The sequence below is a fragment of the Schistocerca gregaria genome, chromosome 1 (assembly GCF_023897955.1).
Source record: "Schistocerca gregaria isolate iqSchGreg1 chromosome 1, iqSchGreg1.2, whole genome shotgun sequence".
Classification (NCBI taxonomy): domain Eukaryota; kingdom Metazoa; phylum Arthropoda; class Insecta; order Orthoptera; family Acrididae; genus Schistocerca; species Schistocerca gregaria.
Window position 1 is genome coordinate 385,860,992 of NC_064920.1, and position 16,180 is coordinate 385,877,171.

The 16,180-nt window shown below is 36.9% G+C and overlaps 1 protein-coding gene across 2 annotated transcripts in view; it reads right to left on the bottom strand.

Moving 5' to 3' along the window:
* Positions 1-9,175: 9,175 nt before the first annotated feature.
* The window catches only part of LOC126348812 (nuclear pore complex protein Nup133), a 119,223-nt gene continuing 112,218 nt past the window's right edge, over positions 9,176-16,180 (bottom strand). For both annotated transcript variants that reach the window (XM_050002386.1, XM_050002387.1), the window contains exons 21-22: positions 13,314-13,435; positions 9,176-9,765 (exon numbers count right to left, since the gene is read on the bottom strand). In XM_050002386.1, coding sequence (XP_049858343.1) covers positions 9,623-9,765; positions 13,314-13,435 — 265 coding nt within the window. In that variant the 3' untranslated portion in view covers positions 9,176-9,622. The remainder of the gene's footprint in view (positions 9,766-13,313; positions 13,436-16,180) is intronic.

Here is a 16,180-nt window from a genome sequence, read left to right on the forward strand (position 1 = left end):
TGTAGCTTATTGCACCCCCAGACAGCGGGGTCTGGGGTGGGGGTCAGTATGTCTTGGACGAATGCACTGTAGGAGACAACACTCACCATGTCAACATTGTACATGAAAAATATCATCACTTGCATGGGGGGAGAATCTGGTTTCCTTGCTGAAGACCATTCCACCTTTTAAGTAATCCTTTGTTAGCATCAGTCGAGCCATGAACATACAAACTGCAGTGTGAGTGGAAGTCAGGCTAGAAGTATGCATGCCCTTAGCCCCACTGTTAACAACTGGTTCGCAACAGTTCATGTTGACACATCTGGGATTGCAAGCCCTCTTATCTGTGCTGTGGCAGCTGTACAGTCCGTCACTGCTGCCCTTAACGGTATGACAATCCCGGTGCATGTCTGTGCTGATGGACATCCAGAACCTTGTCTACTGGTGTGAGAATGTTCACATCACACCTGATACAAGAATTGTTGTACAACTGACATAGCACATCCAACTTTTTTGGCATTTCTCTGAAAGGACTATTTTGCCACTTGGAATGCCACAGTTTGACCCCTTTCAACTTACTCAGTTGGCTGTAGGAAGCCCGAGTATCTCTCCATGACACGATTTCCTGCTTATTTAACATATCTGCACCAGACTGAGCCTTCTGTCTGTAATCATTCCCTATTAAAGGGTAGACACAGATGGTGCTCTGGTAACTATGCCAGCGCACTATCTATTGGTAGGTGATGCTGACACCATCATCAGCAGACCAAACAATCAACCATGTGGCATATGCTGTCACTGGAACAAAATTGACATTGTATTTCCAGGTGTACTAACTTTATTTATTTTATTCTTCCCAGCAGAGTATTTTCTCTCGGTTGCTGATCATGTTACACACTGGGTAGAGCAGCACCACTGGCAGACATTATCATGGACTCAACAGCTCTAGCATGGGTAAAGTTGTGGATTTCTAGATGTGGTTGGTGGGATGTGATTACCACTGACCAGGGCTATCAATGACTCATTACTTTTCAGGGGATGATGTACACTTTGTGGAGTGTGATGCTTTCACATCACCATCTACTGTCCCCAGACTAATATGTTGGTAGAGGGGTGGCATCCCAGCCTCAAGGCAGCTTTATGTGCTGTAGGGAACAATGGCGAGAGACAGTTCCTTCTTTGATGTTGAGTGCATGCACTTCCTTCAAAGGTGACTTACAGACACCACGAGCAGAAGTCTTGTATGGTGAATCTTTACACCTCCTGGCAAAACCCACTGAATCATCAAACATTCTGGAGTTACCATAATTAGTCAGTAAAATACAAAGCACATTGCATGGATCCGCACATCACCACCACAACCACACAAAAGATTTTTCATTATGTCATAACAAAGAAACAAGACGTCGTAACAAAGAAACAAGACGTCATAGGATACTCCAAGAACACCAGAATTTCGTGAAGCATACTAAAAGACTTAAAGTGCACATTCGTATGTCCAGTTAGAGATGTAAATTTTCCTGGAGTACCAGTCCTGTAATAACTCATGTGTGGTTCTTTATTATGACATAATGCCATACGTGCTACAATATGAAAGTGTGCACTTGCAATAAAGTTGAAACGAGCCAATAATGTGGAATTAAACAATTCATTTCAAATAAATTGACTGCCTCAGCGGAAAAGATAAATAAAAGCCAAATTTCTTTGACAAACTGACAAAAATAACTTCATTGCTCTGCAAGGCATTAATGCTTGTCTGTCAGAAATGTGGAATTAAAATAAAATCTGAAACGAATAACACATTTTAGCCATACGTAATTATGTGAATGTATTTTAATTAACTCGATAGCTCCCAGCCACAGAAATCTGTTTTGTTTTCATTTGACGTGAGAACAATAAATGAAGAAGAAACAGCAGAATCACTAAATGTAAATACAGGTCATATGGAGACTACCCACCTCCCCACTACAACTCGGACTGCTCTGCACATCAGCCCCGGATCTACGATATTTCTGAACTGGGGCAATACTAGATAGTGACACTGCGTTTTGTTGTTGTATATGGTACATTCCCTTTGCAACTCAAGTTTTATTTTTTTCTCTCTTTCATGTTTAACTGCTGCAGAATCATTATGCACTAACAAAACACAGTAATATCGTTTGTTAGAGTATTGGTTATTACCAGTCAAGATAACAAATATTTTACTGAAAACTAAAACAATGAAAAATTCCTGGAATTCTAAAAAAAATAACCGGGCGTATCCTGGATGAAAGAAATTCCTGGGTTTTCCCGGATCTCCCAGGTCATATACACCCTGAATACTTCATATGGCCTGCCTAATGGACAAACAGTGATTATGTTACAAAAAGTGCATAAATAAATGAGTTGAAGGAGGTATAATACCTCAGGATAATGATGTAGCCCAATCAGTAACCCAACCACAAAATTAAAGTTCACTATCAATTTATACAGATTGAAACTAACTGCTTCGAGCAGTAGCCTTACAGAGGCAAATCTTTAAATACAGTGATGCAATTAGAGATCAAATAATTGACCTAGCAGTGTAGGCAAAGTGTTCGCAACAAATAGTGAATGTAAAAGGCACTGTGCAGTCTGTCAAAACCACTAAAACTGAATGAAATTCATAAAGTTCAATAAATTCATTTCAGACTTTATGTGATAACCAGTTCACCTTAGCAAAGTTCAATACTGTTAGTTATATTAGCACTCACCTGGTCAAATACTTTGTAAGTCTCCAAACTGTTGCCTTGAACAATTACTGGGTCCTGAATGACAGCACATTGGCACATTCCTATCTCTGAACTATTGCTTAAACACATGTGCCTGTCAGCCACACAAACCTTACTAATGACTCTACCCAATGAGACACTAACTCTGAACCATGCTCTGCTTGCCTATTTGAAAATTCTGTTATTTGACCAGCAAGTACAGACAAGCGCAGAGTAATAAAATGCGCGCGCACCTGTGTGTGTGTGTGTGTGTGTGTGTGTGTGTGTGTGTGTGTGTGTGTGTGTGTGTGAGACTACCCCACCATTCTAATGAGAACTTTATCGTTTTACCTATATTTAACATATATAATATACATTTTTAAACAATTTGCAGACAGGTATTACTATATTACACACTAAACACGGCAGAATAATCAACTGTGAGTTATTTTTTATACCTCGCAGAACAGAACACAAAGCACTAGCCAAACTCTTGACTTTATTGACCTTGCTGCTGTCATACTATGCTACTGTAACATCTCTCTTACAAATGCTGACTTAGAAAAATTATTATTAAAGAAGCATAAATAAATTGGAATCTATGTATCACTGGAGAACTCTTCATTTTGGCACTCTGTTACTATTCGCTGCATAAGAGCAAATAATGTAATCATTTTACTGAATCATATTTTCTGTAGCATGTCTGGAAATGATTTTAAACTTCTAGATTTACCAGACCTTGGCATATTTCCTTGCCATTCATTCACAAGCATGCAGTGGTACAATATATCTAATATACACGAGTAAACAAACTTATCCCACTTCCATGCATGGCCTGCAGCACTGAATCAGACTGCTAGACAGCTTCTGCTTACCTATCTGGCTCTGCCACTATACTCCAACTTGCCAGCCACATATCGGTAAAAATCACACCTGCTACTTTCGAATATCTTACTCAGCACACACACTGCTCGTAAAGTCAAAACAGTTTATTTATTCAAGATTGAGTATAATGAAACAAGAACTAATAAAATGCTGATCCCTGCCATAAAATATATTTTAATAAGGTAGAAAGGAAGGATAGTAATGAGAATGGTAGTCATGAATTGGGAGCAAAGTAACATGGTGTGTCCCGCAAGCTTTGGGTGCAGTGATTACATAGTACTCAAAACATGCTAACCTACAAATGCAGAAACTGCAGTAATTCCTTGTAGTACCAACATATATTATTTTCAAGATTTTAAATACAAGAGGATTCAGCTTGATAACTGTGCCAATAGAGTGGTCAATGGCAAGAGGATTTCTGAAATTTTAGTTCAACATATGTAGGTGTATAAATTTATGTTGTGTTGGCTTGTTATCTAGAAGGGATTAAAAGGCCTGTAGACACATTGTTTTGTGAAGTACATTTGGCGCAGGATGGGTGCAGTAAGACCCAATGGGCATTTTTAAGTGTTAAGAGCCGATATGCAAGGGGGAGGATGAGATGTATATCTTTTCTTGCAAATATAGCTGTTGTGGTTTGGTTTGCTAATGAACAAACATGCTTAAAGTGATTTGGCAGTTTGCTGTGAAGTAGTCATTGTGTGGAGTACAGTGACTGTATGTGGACACGTAGCTCTTGCACCCCATCTCATCTATTGATTCTTTATGACCAGGGGGCAGTGACGCTGGACTAACTCAGCACAAATATGACTTTCTAAAATTTACTGGCTTTTACAAAATTTTGTATGGGTGACTGTGTTTGTAGTTTTGTATTCCTTTGTATTGGAAAGTGTTAGTTTTGTAGGGGCTAGGTCTTCCATGGTTGGCTGCTCAGAAGCCATTAAATCCCAGTGTAGAGGAATAATAGCAATACCCTAGCTGTGTAAGTGTGTGTGTGTGTGTGTGTGTGTGTGTGTGTGTGTGTGTGTGTGTGTGAGAGAGAGAGAGAGAGAGAGAGAGAGAGAGAGAGAGAGAGAGAGAGAGAGAGAGAGAGAGGTGGGAGGTGGGAGGTGGGAGGGGAGGACAGCAGCACATGCACGTCCAATACATTACAGAAGATTCAATAAAGTGTTTGATTTATGAAGTTTTTAATGAACACAGAGTGGCGCAAAACATGTTAGAAGGTGTGTAGGACAATAACAGATTGAAAGCATAATCAAAAACAGACAATTTCCTAAAGGAATGTTGCATTAAAATTATTCTCCCTGCACATTGTGTGTACTTAATAGAAAGGCATTAATATATTGAAATTAATTTATGTTGAACATGAGAAGTGCACATTCAGTGCTTGTACAAAATCTATGACTATGTTTACAATACTGAAAAAATAGTAAGCTCTTAATTTAATCATAAAGGGAACTCCTTAAACCCCCCCCACACACACACATATATTTTCTCATTGGAACTAGTTTCTTGTTAATTTTATTTCAGGAGATTCTGAACCATGATGGGTGATGATGTAAACTGTGAATGAGCAGGTTCAAATCACATCACAACGTGGTTGGTCACATCATGCAGAACTTCACGCGAGCATGACATGCTGCAAATGTGTGGTCTGAGGCTCGATTTCTCTCAGATTTGGTTGGTCCTTCTTGATGCAGTACATTTCATTTATCAGCATGATGTGACACTGTTTCTTGCAGCCTTTTACGGTCAACATGACTTTCTTCAGTTCCGCAGAATTGTAGCGTCAGTGTTGATTATCATTCACTATTTATCTGCGGTATTAGCGAAGTTCATAGGTCAAGTGGGTGTTTGCACAAAAAGAGGCACTATGGCAATCTAGTGTATCAACTTATAAAAATGAATAGGCACCAGCAACTCAGAATTCTTAATATCCATTATGCAGAACTGCAAATATGCTACGGAATGGTACAATATCATCAGAAGGAATTTAAAGATTTATCTGATGAAGAAAGAACAAAAAATTACAACGATCCCCAGACAATTCGTACAGGATTTATCATTCTGTATCAAGAAGCACTTTGTTTTAAATTAGCTGGCATGAATCATGCAATAAAATTGGTGGTAAGAAGTCGATGCATTATTTTATCATCAGTTGCAACATTCTTAATGGAACTGAGAAAACAGTATGGAGTCGTAGTGTATTAGTGTAAAGAACATTGGTTAATGTAAGTCTTCAGGCTTTAGTTACATCAAGGGACACATCTGGAACACTTTTTCAATTGAGGACCCACTATTGTTGAATTCCTGAAAGAAAGGAAAGCAAGAACAAAACTTAGAACATCCAAAGTGAATTGCAGACCTCTCACTTTAAGGGGACTTGACTGCACACTATCCACAGTAAAATGTTGTGAGATAAGAAAAAAACTTATTCTTGATATGTTTGGTATTTATTTCAAAAGAAATTGTGTTGTGGGAGAGGCAACTTTGAACCAAAAAGAAAGTCTATTTCCCTGAACTTACTTGTTAAAGAAAAAACAAATTCTGAAGAACCCATTGTGGCATTCAAAGAATTACAGGAACGGTTTTCTAAACACTTGGAGAACACTGCCAGTCTTATCTCTCCTTTAGAGCTATTTTTGAGACTGTTTGCTATTTCAGCTAAAAGTGCCCCTTTACATGTGCAGATGGACCTGATCGATTCACTATAATCCCAGTTTAAAACAGGAATTCTTTTATGATAAAACTGTTAAAAAGTGCTGCAATATTTTCCCCGAGAAGAGTTTCCACATCTCTGTAATGAAGTTGCAAAAGGGTGAAAGGCATTCTTTGATTGTGAAACAGGTTGAATCACGATTACATGGCATCCCGGGGGACAAAAATCTGCGAAACTGTCTGTATTTGTAAGATGAGAGTTTGAATGAAATTGCAATTTTATTATGCCTTCACTGTGCCAAAAGTAATAACACAAGGCTGAAAAGTTTTGTTTGTTTGTGATTTATTTATTTATTTACATGTCAAATTCTGTTGGACCAAATTGAGGAGTAGATCTCCAAGGGCATGGCACGTGTCTGTACATGAAATTACATCTTAAAAGTAATAACAGATAAAAATAAAATGTTTATGAACCCAAAAGAGTCAAGCTATAAGTTTAAATGAACACAATCAACAATACAACAAGAATCAGCTTAATTTTTCAAGGAACTCCTTGACAGAATAGGAGTGACCCATGAGACAGCTATTCATTTTCGATCTGAAAGTGTGTGGATTACTGCTAAGATTTTTGAATTCTCATAGTAGTTTATCCTTTTAGAATGGGAAGAGTTACCCCAAAATATAATACCATATGACATAAGCGAATGAAAATAAGCAAAGTTGACTAATTTTGGTGTCGAACAATTACTTACTTCACACACTGTTTGTATAGTAAAAATGGCAGCCTTAAGTCTTTGAACAAGATTCTGAATGTGGTCTTTCTATGAGTTTACTATCTATATGAACACCTAGAAATCTGAACTGTCCAGTTTCACTAATCATATGGCGTTTCTGTGAAATTAAAACACTGGGTTTAGTTGAATTGTGAGTCAGAAACGGTAAAAACTGAGTCTTAATGTGATTAAGCGTTAGTTTATTTTCTACAAGCCATGAACTTAGGTCATGGACTGCACTATTTGAAGCTGAGCCAATGTTGCACACAACATCCGTCACTACCAAGCTAGTGTCATCAGCAAACAGAAATATCTTAGAGTTACCCGTAATACTAGAGGGCTTATCATTCATATAAATAAGGAACAGGAATGGCCTCAACACTGATCCCTGGGGCACCACCCATTTGACCATATCCCACTCAGACCTCACATCACAGCGATTCTCAACATTATGGAAAATGACCTTTTGCTGTCTGTTGCTAAAATAAGAAGAGAACGAACTGTGAGCTACTCCCCGTATTCTGCAATGGTGCAACTTCTGGAGCAATATTTTGTGATCAACACAAGCAAACTCTTTTAGAAACAATATTTTAGCATTTGCATGTGCCTGGTCAAAGTTAACTTGGGAAAAACAGTAGCGTCACTGTTCTCTAAGTGGACTTAGCAGATAAAAGGTTAACATTTTTCTTAAGTCTATGTTGCACACACTGCAGTCAATAAATCTTCTGTTTGTAGAGAAATTAGGACATTCTTGTAATCACAGACGAATTAAAGATGATTTGGAGCTGGCTACTTTCGGCATGCTTGACTTTCCACAAATAAACTGTCACTGTGAAATATTTCGCCACATCTAAGCAGCACGCTGACCAACTGAATGAAGACAGTAAAGGTGTTTCAAACAGGTTGTTCCAACAAGGCAGGAAGGCACTGGAGACAGATCGCAAGGCTCCTTTGTGACGTGCCAGCCCATGTGACAATTCACAGTGAGTGACAACGCTCTGCGGAGTAGGGCACGCTGGACTAGCCTGGTGTATGCTGTCATCTTCTGACTCGCGATTCGCATTCATGTATGCAAACAAACCTTTTATTATTCAATTACTGTTTTCTAAGTGGCCAGGAAGACCACACAAGTAGTTTTAGACATACAGATTTAATATGACTGGATTTTTAAAAATTAGATACATTCAGGTTCTCTAACATGAAATTATGTATTTTAGGTACTATAAAATTAGAATTTTCAATAAAACATTTGCACCATTCTCGGCAGGGAAAACCACAGGAGAATATTAGAATAAAGTATTTTATTTAATTGTAAAAAAAATTATTTAATTGGATTTTTAAAATTTAGGTTCAATCAGGCCCTAACCTAACCTGAAATTAGGTATTTTTAGGTGCTACAAAACTAGTGTTTTCCATCACAAATAGGTACAATATGTGTATGTATAACTTTTACTGCCTTTATTTAATGATGAGCAAAATAGGTTTTTACCTAAAGTCTGTGGTCTAATTATAAAATTATATGTTTGTTTCTTTTATAAGCTATATAGTGGCTGCTCTGGGAGGAGGAGGAGGAGGAGGAGGAGGAGGAGGAGGAGGCACAGTTTGGTTCAGCAGCCAATATGCTAAGAGCCGATTGCAAGCTTCTGCTCCTAGCATCCTCTACTTAGGGGCCACATAAAAGCATGTGACCTTTAGCAGAGATTTTGCAGTGAACCTGCAAGGCATGAAGCATGCTGCAAGGAAACAGCCTGAGGATTGTAACTGTGGTTAGGGTATAACTGATTTGAGATAATTACTTCACAAAAGCACTGGTGGTAAAGTCTGACATTGTAATGCAAGCTAGGATCACATTATGTGACACAAGGTAAACTTTTTCGCCTTTACATATATATGAGTCAGTCAGTGCTGGGGTGAGTTAAGAATACAGGAAATCCGTTTGTGGAATGAGGTGGTGATAAAAAAGCAAAAGAAAAGGGTAGTAGCACACCATACTACTTCAATTGTATGAGTATATCAATCAAAGTTCACAATAGTGAATAGTAAATCAAACAATGCTGAACAATGTACTATACACAGTGTAAAATCAGTAGTTGACTCAGCTGCCTTCCCATAACCCAGTTGTGGAAAATTGTACAGTATGAAACTATGAAAGAAAACTAAATACATTTATTACAGTTCTTTTTTTCAAAATACAAAACATTGTAGAAAACATGGCAGGACTATCACAAATTTACAAAAAGACTTACTGTTATGATTAGTGACAACATTCTGGAAAGGACAGATTGCTACCCACCATACAGCAGGAATGCTGAGTCACAGATAGGCACAACAAAAACATGACCACTGTCTCCCAAAAGGTTACTTGTTTGACAGTCTCTTGTCGTGCCTATCTGCGACTCAACATCTCCGCTACGTGGTGAATAGCAACATATCCTTTCCATAAGACTGTCATTATTTCAGGCTGGACTTTCCACTGTTTTAGGATTTTTATTCACTCAAAAATCCTTCTTGCAACCTTACTTTTGTTCTCCACCCACATGAAAAACCAAATCACACAATTTACACATGTAGATAATCGAAATATTCAAAACACAACATTTATACTGTGAGGAGAGTCCTTTCTATATGTTCATATGCTGCTTTTAAAAGGTACTGAAAACTACTGCTTTCCTTAAGGTTTCCAATTTCTGGAGCTTCTAGCAGCCTCTCCACAGGTGGCAGAAGCTCGTCGGCACCTTCATCTGCAAACACAGTTATTAGAAATCAGTACTAAACACACACACACACACACACACACACACACACACACACACACACACACACACACACACACACACAGAGAGAGAGAGAGAGAGAGAGAGAGAGAGAGAGAAACAATACTTATTTAGCGTAAATTGCTCTTCTGGCTCTTAAGAGTGGTGTCATTAGTTAGGATATATCATATCTTCTAATCTATTTGGTAATTAATTTCTACTCAACTGGAGCAGAAGGACTGTGACTGGTTATCAATTGATGAAACAACTAAGAATGTAGAACATCAGTACCTAGATTTCAGAAATGACAGCTACAAAGCGACACCAGATTACAAAAGAACACTGTGTCAAGGATTTTTTCCACAGTCGAGTTTCTGTGGGCATCAGTCACTGGGAAGTAATACACCATGTATCTCAAATTAAGACTCAAAGTTTAATTTGAAACACTGTAGATACTAAGTTTCTGTATGTTTATAATCTTTGCATGGTCAACTCACTCATTTGACCAGAAAATGATACATAATGAATACCTAACATTACCACTGGAAACACTGCCCAAACCACAACAAACACTGAATAACCAATACCGCAGACCAAAAGTGGGGAGAGGGGCTGTTATTGGTTAATACAAACCACTGAGGAATGTACAGAGGTCTGATTTTCAAAATATACTTTTTAAAAATGGAAACTAGTTATTATTTTTAGCACAACTGAAAATGGAAACAAATGCCATTTGTTACATTGTAAAATAATAAGTTCATCAAGAGTAATTTGTGCAAAGTTGATGCTTGAAACCTCAGGCATTCAGTAGCATGTTGTAACACACAAGATCTGTAGACATATGTTTACAAAGACTATGATTTTTTACACATTTGGCTGTCTCCCTGTGTGCATGTAGTGCTGGCTGAATTAGGCCTTGTACTCAGAATAACTGTAGTACATTGCATTACTGGATGTCTGTGATAGTGTACTATACACAAGTAAGAATAGAAGCAAGCACAGTAGGAACGTGAGGTCACAAGTAGAACAGTGTGTACTGTGTTATATGAACTATGAAAATGATTTATTCTAACTCTGAAAAGGCAGAGAGGATACTCACCTAAGGCGAATGTAGACAAAACGCAGCTGCAGTCTGCAGGTTGTATGCAAAAAGGTACCCAGAGAGAGATCAACCAGCATGCTGCACATTTGAAAACGCCTACAAACAATTGTACGCAACAGGTATGATTGTAACATGTGAACGGATCGGTAACAAACCCATCACAGGAGAAGCAGGTGCAGTTTGTGTGTTCGCTGCTATTGCCATGAACGCACACGAGTTCATGTGGCACTGCTAGAGGCAGTGCAATGAGTCAAAGTAGTGTAATGCGCTTACTTCATCGGCACAAATTTCACCCATATTATGTGTCACTTTATCAGCTATTACATGGAAATGACTTTAATAATTGACATTAACGGAGAGTGTCTTATTGTTCTACCTGTTTACCGATGAAGCAGGTTTCACAAACAATGGTGCAGTGAATTAATGAAACATGCATTACTGATCCATGGACAATCCTTGCTTGCTTCGACAGGTAGAGCATGGAATGCAAATGTATGGTGCAGAGTAACTCGCTGAGCCTAGGCAGAATGTTTGATGGGCATTTCATAGGATGTGGCAGACGCATAAATTGGCCAGCCCATTCTCCTGATCTTACACCTTTAGACTTCTTTCTGCGGGGTACGTTAAAGAAGAACATGTACCGTAATGTGCCTACAACCCCAGAGGATATGAAATATCGTATTGAGGCAGTCTGTGGCAACATTACACCAGATGTACTGCATCATGTAAGACATTAATTACACGGTAGATCGCAAACATGTGCAGCAAATGATGGGCACCACCTTTAACATTTATTGGCCTGAAATGTCAGGACTTACACTTTTACATTCTGTAATTTAAAATAAAAAACAAATTTGTAAGTTTAACTAAATTCTCACGTTAATGTACATTTTCTTCTAACAAATCAGTGCCGTGTAGTATTCTTCAGAGAAAAAGACTGATAAAAATGTTTGCATGTGGACGTAAAGTGCTGTTCAAGTTTCTTATGTACCTACATTACATCACTGTTCTTTTTGTATCCCTAATTAATTCGGTTCTCTCCGATACACACGACTGAACTGCTGAGGAGTTACTCAAGTGTCAACTTTACATTACGAAATACTCTGGATGTAATTATCATTTTACAGTGTAAGAAACAGCATTGATTAATTTTTTTCTATTTTTCAGTTGTGCTAAAAATTACAAGTTTCCATTTAAATAACGTAGGTATGTGTTAAAAAAATCATACTTCTGTACATTTCTCAATGGTTTGTATTAACAGATTACACTAGCCCCTCTCCTAACTTTTGATTTGTGGAATTGGTTACTCTGTGTTTGTTGTGGTTTGGGAGCCGTCCAGTGGTGATGTTAGGTGACACACACTGTATGTTGTTGGTATAATGCTTCAAACCAGTACTATAATGATAAAGAGAATCTTGAAGTTCCATAATAATTGTAACAACGTCACTAGATTATCTAGTCACTTGTTATCTTGGCACACAAACGTATTGTTGCTCAGTAACTACAGAAAGCCAAGAGTAAGTTCAAAAGAGGTAACATTTTGAACTATGAGTGAACAAATCACTAGCTGTTTTCTGAAGGTGAAGTGTTTCTGAGTAACTAATTAATATGCATAATGTTCCTGTAGTGACACGAGACAAAGGAGAAGTCTTACTAATGTAACCCACATTTCCAACCACAGCAGAAAGTTCTGTAATTCTATAAAAGGAAGTAGGATGAAAATTTATTAATTCATCAAACAGAGTAGAACACAATTTCAGTGTACTATCTAGAAAAGAAATAAGGGTCCAGAACTCATGTCAGAATCTTATTATAGGATTTTGTGAGTTCATTAGAGCAAACTCTTCACACACGAGAATGAACAATTACAACATGCCCGTGATAATTCTAAACAGGTATCTGGAGTGAAATGATGATACGAATGGACACTGTTAAAAAAGTCCAAAAGTTAGAAAATTAATATCAGACACTACAAGCCAAAAGAGAAAGTAAGCACAGCAGTACAAAAATGGATTTGGGAGAGGGGGTGGGGGCGCACGACATCTCCCTCCTTTGCCAACAGGATGTGGTATGAACAGTTCACTGTGAGCTCAAAATCTCTCGCTTCATAATATTTCATCCAGTACTGGCAATCTTACTGATATCTGTTGCGAAATGCATTTCTGTCTGCTTTCTTTCCATTTGAATTTTGTGTTGTGTTTATAACATATGTGACTTCTGTACATAAAATGACACCTGCTAATAATGGCTAAAATATTACTATATAAAGAATTTATTTTGTACTCTCCTAATTCAAAAGCAAATTGTACAACAGGTATGCTGATTGTTTTACCTGTAAATACTACAGAACATCTACGAAGTATGTGTAGTTTACACTGTGTGTTACTCTGTCATCACAAAAAATTAAGCCAAATTCCAAAAGATGGCGACTTACCAAGTAAACACGCTACTTCTGCCACTTTATAAAACATTGTACTCTGTATCACATCAATAGGTGAAGTTGTGCCCTTGTCAATCCACTTATCATGTAAAATAGCTCTGCACCAAATACTTTGCCTGTGAGGAGGAAAGTTGTGGTTTAGTGATGAAACATAACATAAATTAACAATTCAAATATTTATAGTCTATAAACAAATTATGTGGTATAACATTTAACTCTAAGAGTGATTCCACATCAAGTCAACATGGTGATTTCATTCCCCATCTCAGATTTGGATGAACTTTGCACAGAAGTGACCCACATATAGATTAAATACTCAATTTTATTATAATACATCAAATCATTTTGAAAATACAGCAATGTGGAGTTGTCAAAAACTCCCAGCTGTCATAACTTCATATTGCCATAGTAAAATCTCCTGATAAAGCTAAAATTATGGGAAAGGTGTCATTTTGCGGTATTTCCATGAGCTTTCCTGTGATACACAACACATTACAGGTTTGAGATGAAAATGGTTTTTCAAATTCAAACAAAAATTTACATTTTTAATTTATCAAAAATCATAGCTTCAAAATTTTTGGAAGCATTATATCTAATATTTCACATTCTTGTTAACTAACTCCAGAAGAATGAAAGTTGGTCTGTCATGAAATCACATGTTCGTAAACTTTCAAAAATACGTATTTCACTAAAACAATTACAATTTTGTAAAGTTTATAGATTTAAGAGGAAAAACAGATAACGTTATTCTTAATATATCTATGTACACATTCAAATTTACCGTTAACGCATGCATTCAAAATGTCACTTGCAAAACCTGATACAAATAATATCTGCTTTTTTTAGTTTTAGAACTTTTTAAATACTTCATTTGTTTTTAAAGTATTATCCCCAGGAATTTGATATATTCCTCCTGTTTGTGAGTGTATTGTGTATTACACTGAGGACCTAGAAATGATGGAGAGGCTTCGTCCTGCTGTTGCCATCAGTGGTTCACAACCCCATAACAGGCCACAGCAGTCCACCCACTCCACTGCCACCCCACACCGAACCCAGGGTTAGTGTGCGGTTCGGCCCCCAGAAGAAGGAGAAACAATGCCATGTTGCCTCAATGCCAAAATCTTCTTTATGGAAATATGTTTGCTAAATTATTTTTATTTTTGTATTGGGCTGCAATGCCATTCAAAAAGTAGAATATATCTTCTGTAGATCAGTTTGAGGTTTGGTTTTTAAAAACTGAATTAGCTTTTTTTGAAAACAGTAGACTGCTATGTTGTTACACTGTAGATAGTTAGAAATTATGACATAGCTCATGTGCTCCATTTTCTTCTTTCCTTTATAATACACTACAAAGTGGTGCACTGTTGCTTGCTCAGTTTAGTAATGTTAACAACTCTGGGCCTCATCTTGCATCATCACAAAAGTGTAATTTTCAGAAAAGTAGCATGTAACAACATATTCACCCTCAGTCAAGATTTCCTTGACTTCATTTACAAAAGGGATTTGCTGCTTAGCAACAAAATCATGCAGTATGAATTTAGTCAGTTTTTCAGAAAACTGTTTCAATAAACTTCGATGAGGACTTTTGCACTGTTTCGAAGTTAAATCGGTTTACTGAAACCCACTGTCAAAAAGTGATATTTTTGACTGGACTATTATCAAATGGATTTTGCAGAGTACTTTTCATTGCGTCACTATCAGATTACAGAAGCATTAAAGGAACTTTACATTTTTAGTAGTTCTAATACAACCATCATCCATGTCAATTACATTTTGAAGATACAACAAATAAATTTATGAAAAAATGAAAGTTATTGATGGGTAATATTCGCTTACATCTACAAATTTTACAAAAAAGTCATTTTTTAAATAAAATATCTATTTTTCAGATTTTATAAATGTGTGAAGGCTTGACAGCCCCACTTCCATATTTAAGGAATTAGTTAACAATAATGTTAAGTGTTATACATAATTTTTTGAAAATTTTTAAAAGTGCATTTTTTGTTAGATTAAAACTTTAATTTTCTCTTCAATCTGAAAAACAATTTTCTTGTCAAATTCATGCTGTGTATAATAGAAAATCTCATGGAAACTATGGCAAAACTGCACCTCTCCCATATTTTAGTATAATTAAGAGAGCTGCTACAGAAATGTGAAATTATGACATTAGGGCATTTTTTGATGGTTTTTGACAATTTCACATGACTATGCCTAAAATTTTTTCTTAATCTACACGCAGATTACCTCTGTGCCAAGCTTCATCAATATCGGAGATGGTGAGTTAAAATTCATATTTAAATTCTTTAGAACCCAGGTAGAAGAAAGACACATGAGAATTGCCAAAGAAAATAAAAAATAGATACAACGCATTAGAGGCAAATATTAATTAACATGGCCGAAGTTAAACCAAAATACCCACCTGTACAGACCTAAATGGAAGAAATGCCATTTAAAGTATAGTAAATAATGTGTATATAACAAAATCTAAAGCAACACAGGTAGGAGAGAGAAAATGTGACTGAATACAAGAAGAAGAGGGGAAAGCAATGAATGAATATGGGATAAAAAGGTGTTTAGTATTTCTGTTTAGCACTACTCCGACATCTAAGCACAGTACAGCAAGATCTACAAATTATAGAAATCACACCAAACCATTTGTTATACAGCAAACTGTGTGTGGGTTTGTTTTACTAGAAAGAGAGGGAGTGCTCAAAAGCTTGTGTTTACTGTTTTCCATTGCTTGTTTCTGTGCAAGACACACTAATCATCTGCAGGAATTTTCATTATTGTTATCTATTTACGTAGAAACCTTAATGTAAATTTGTTAGGTGATTCAAATTATTAATTATAGCAAGTGTTTC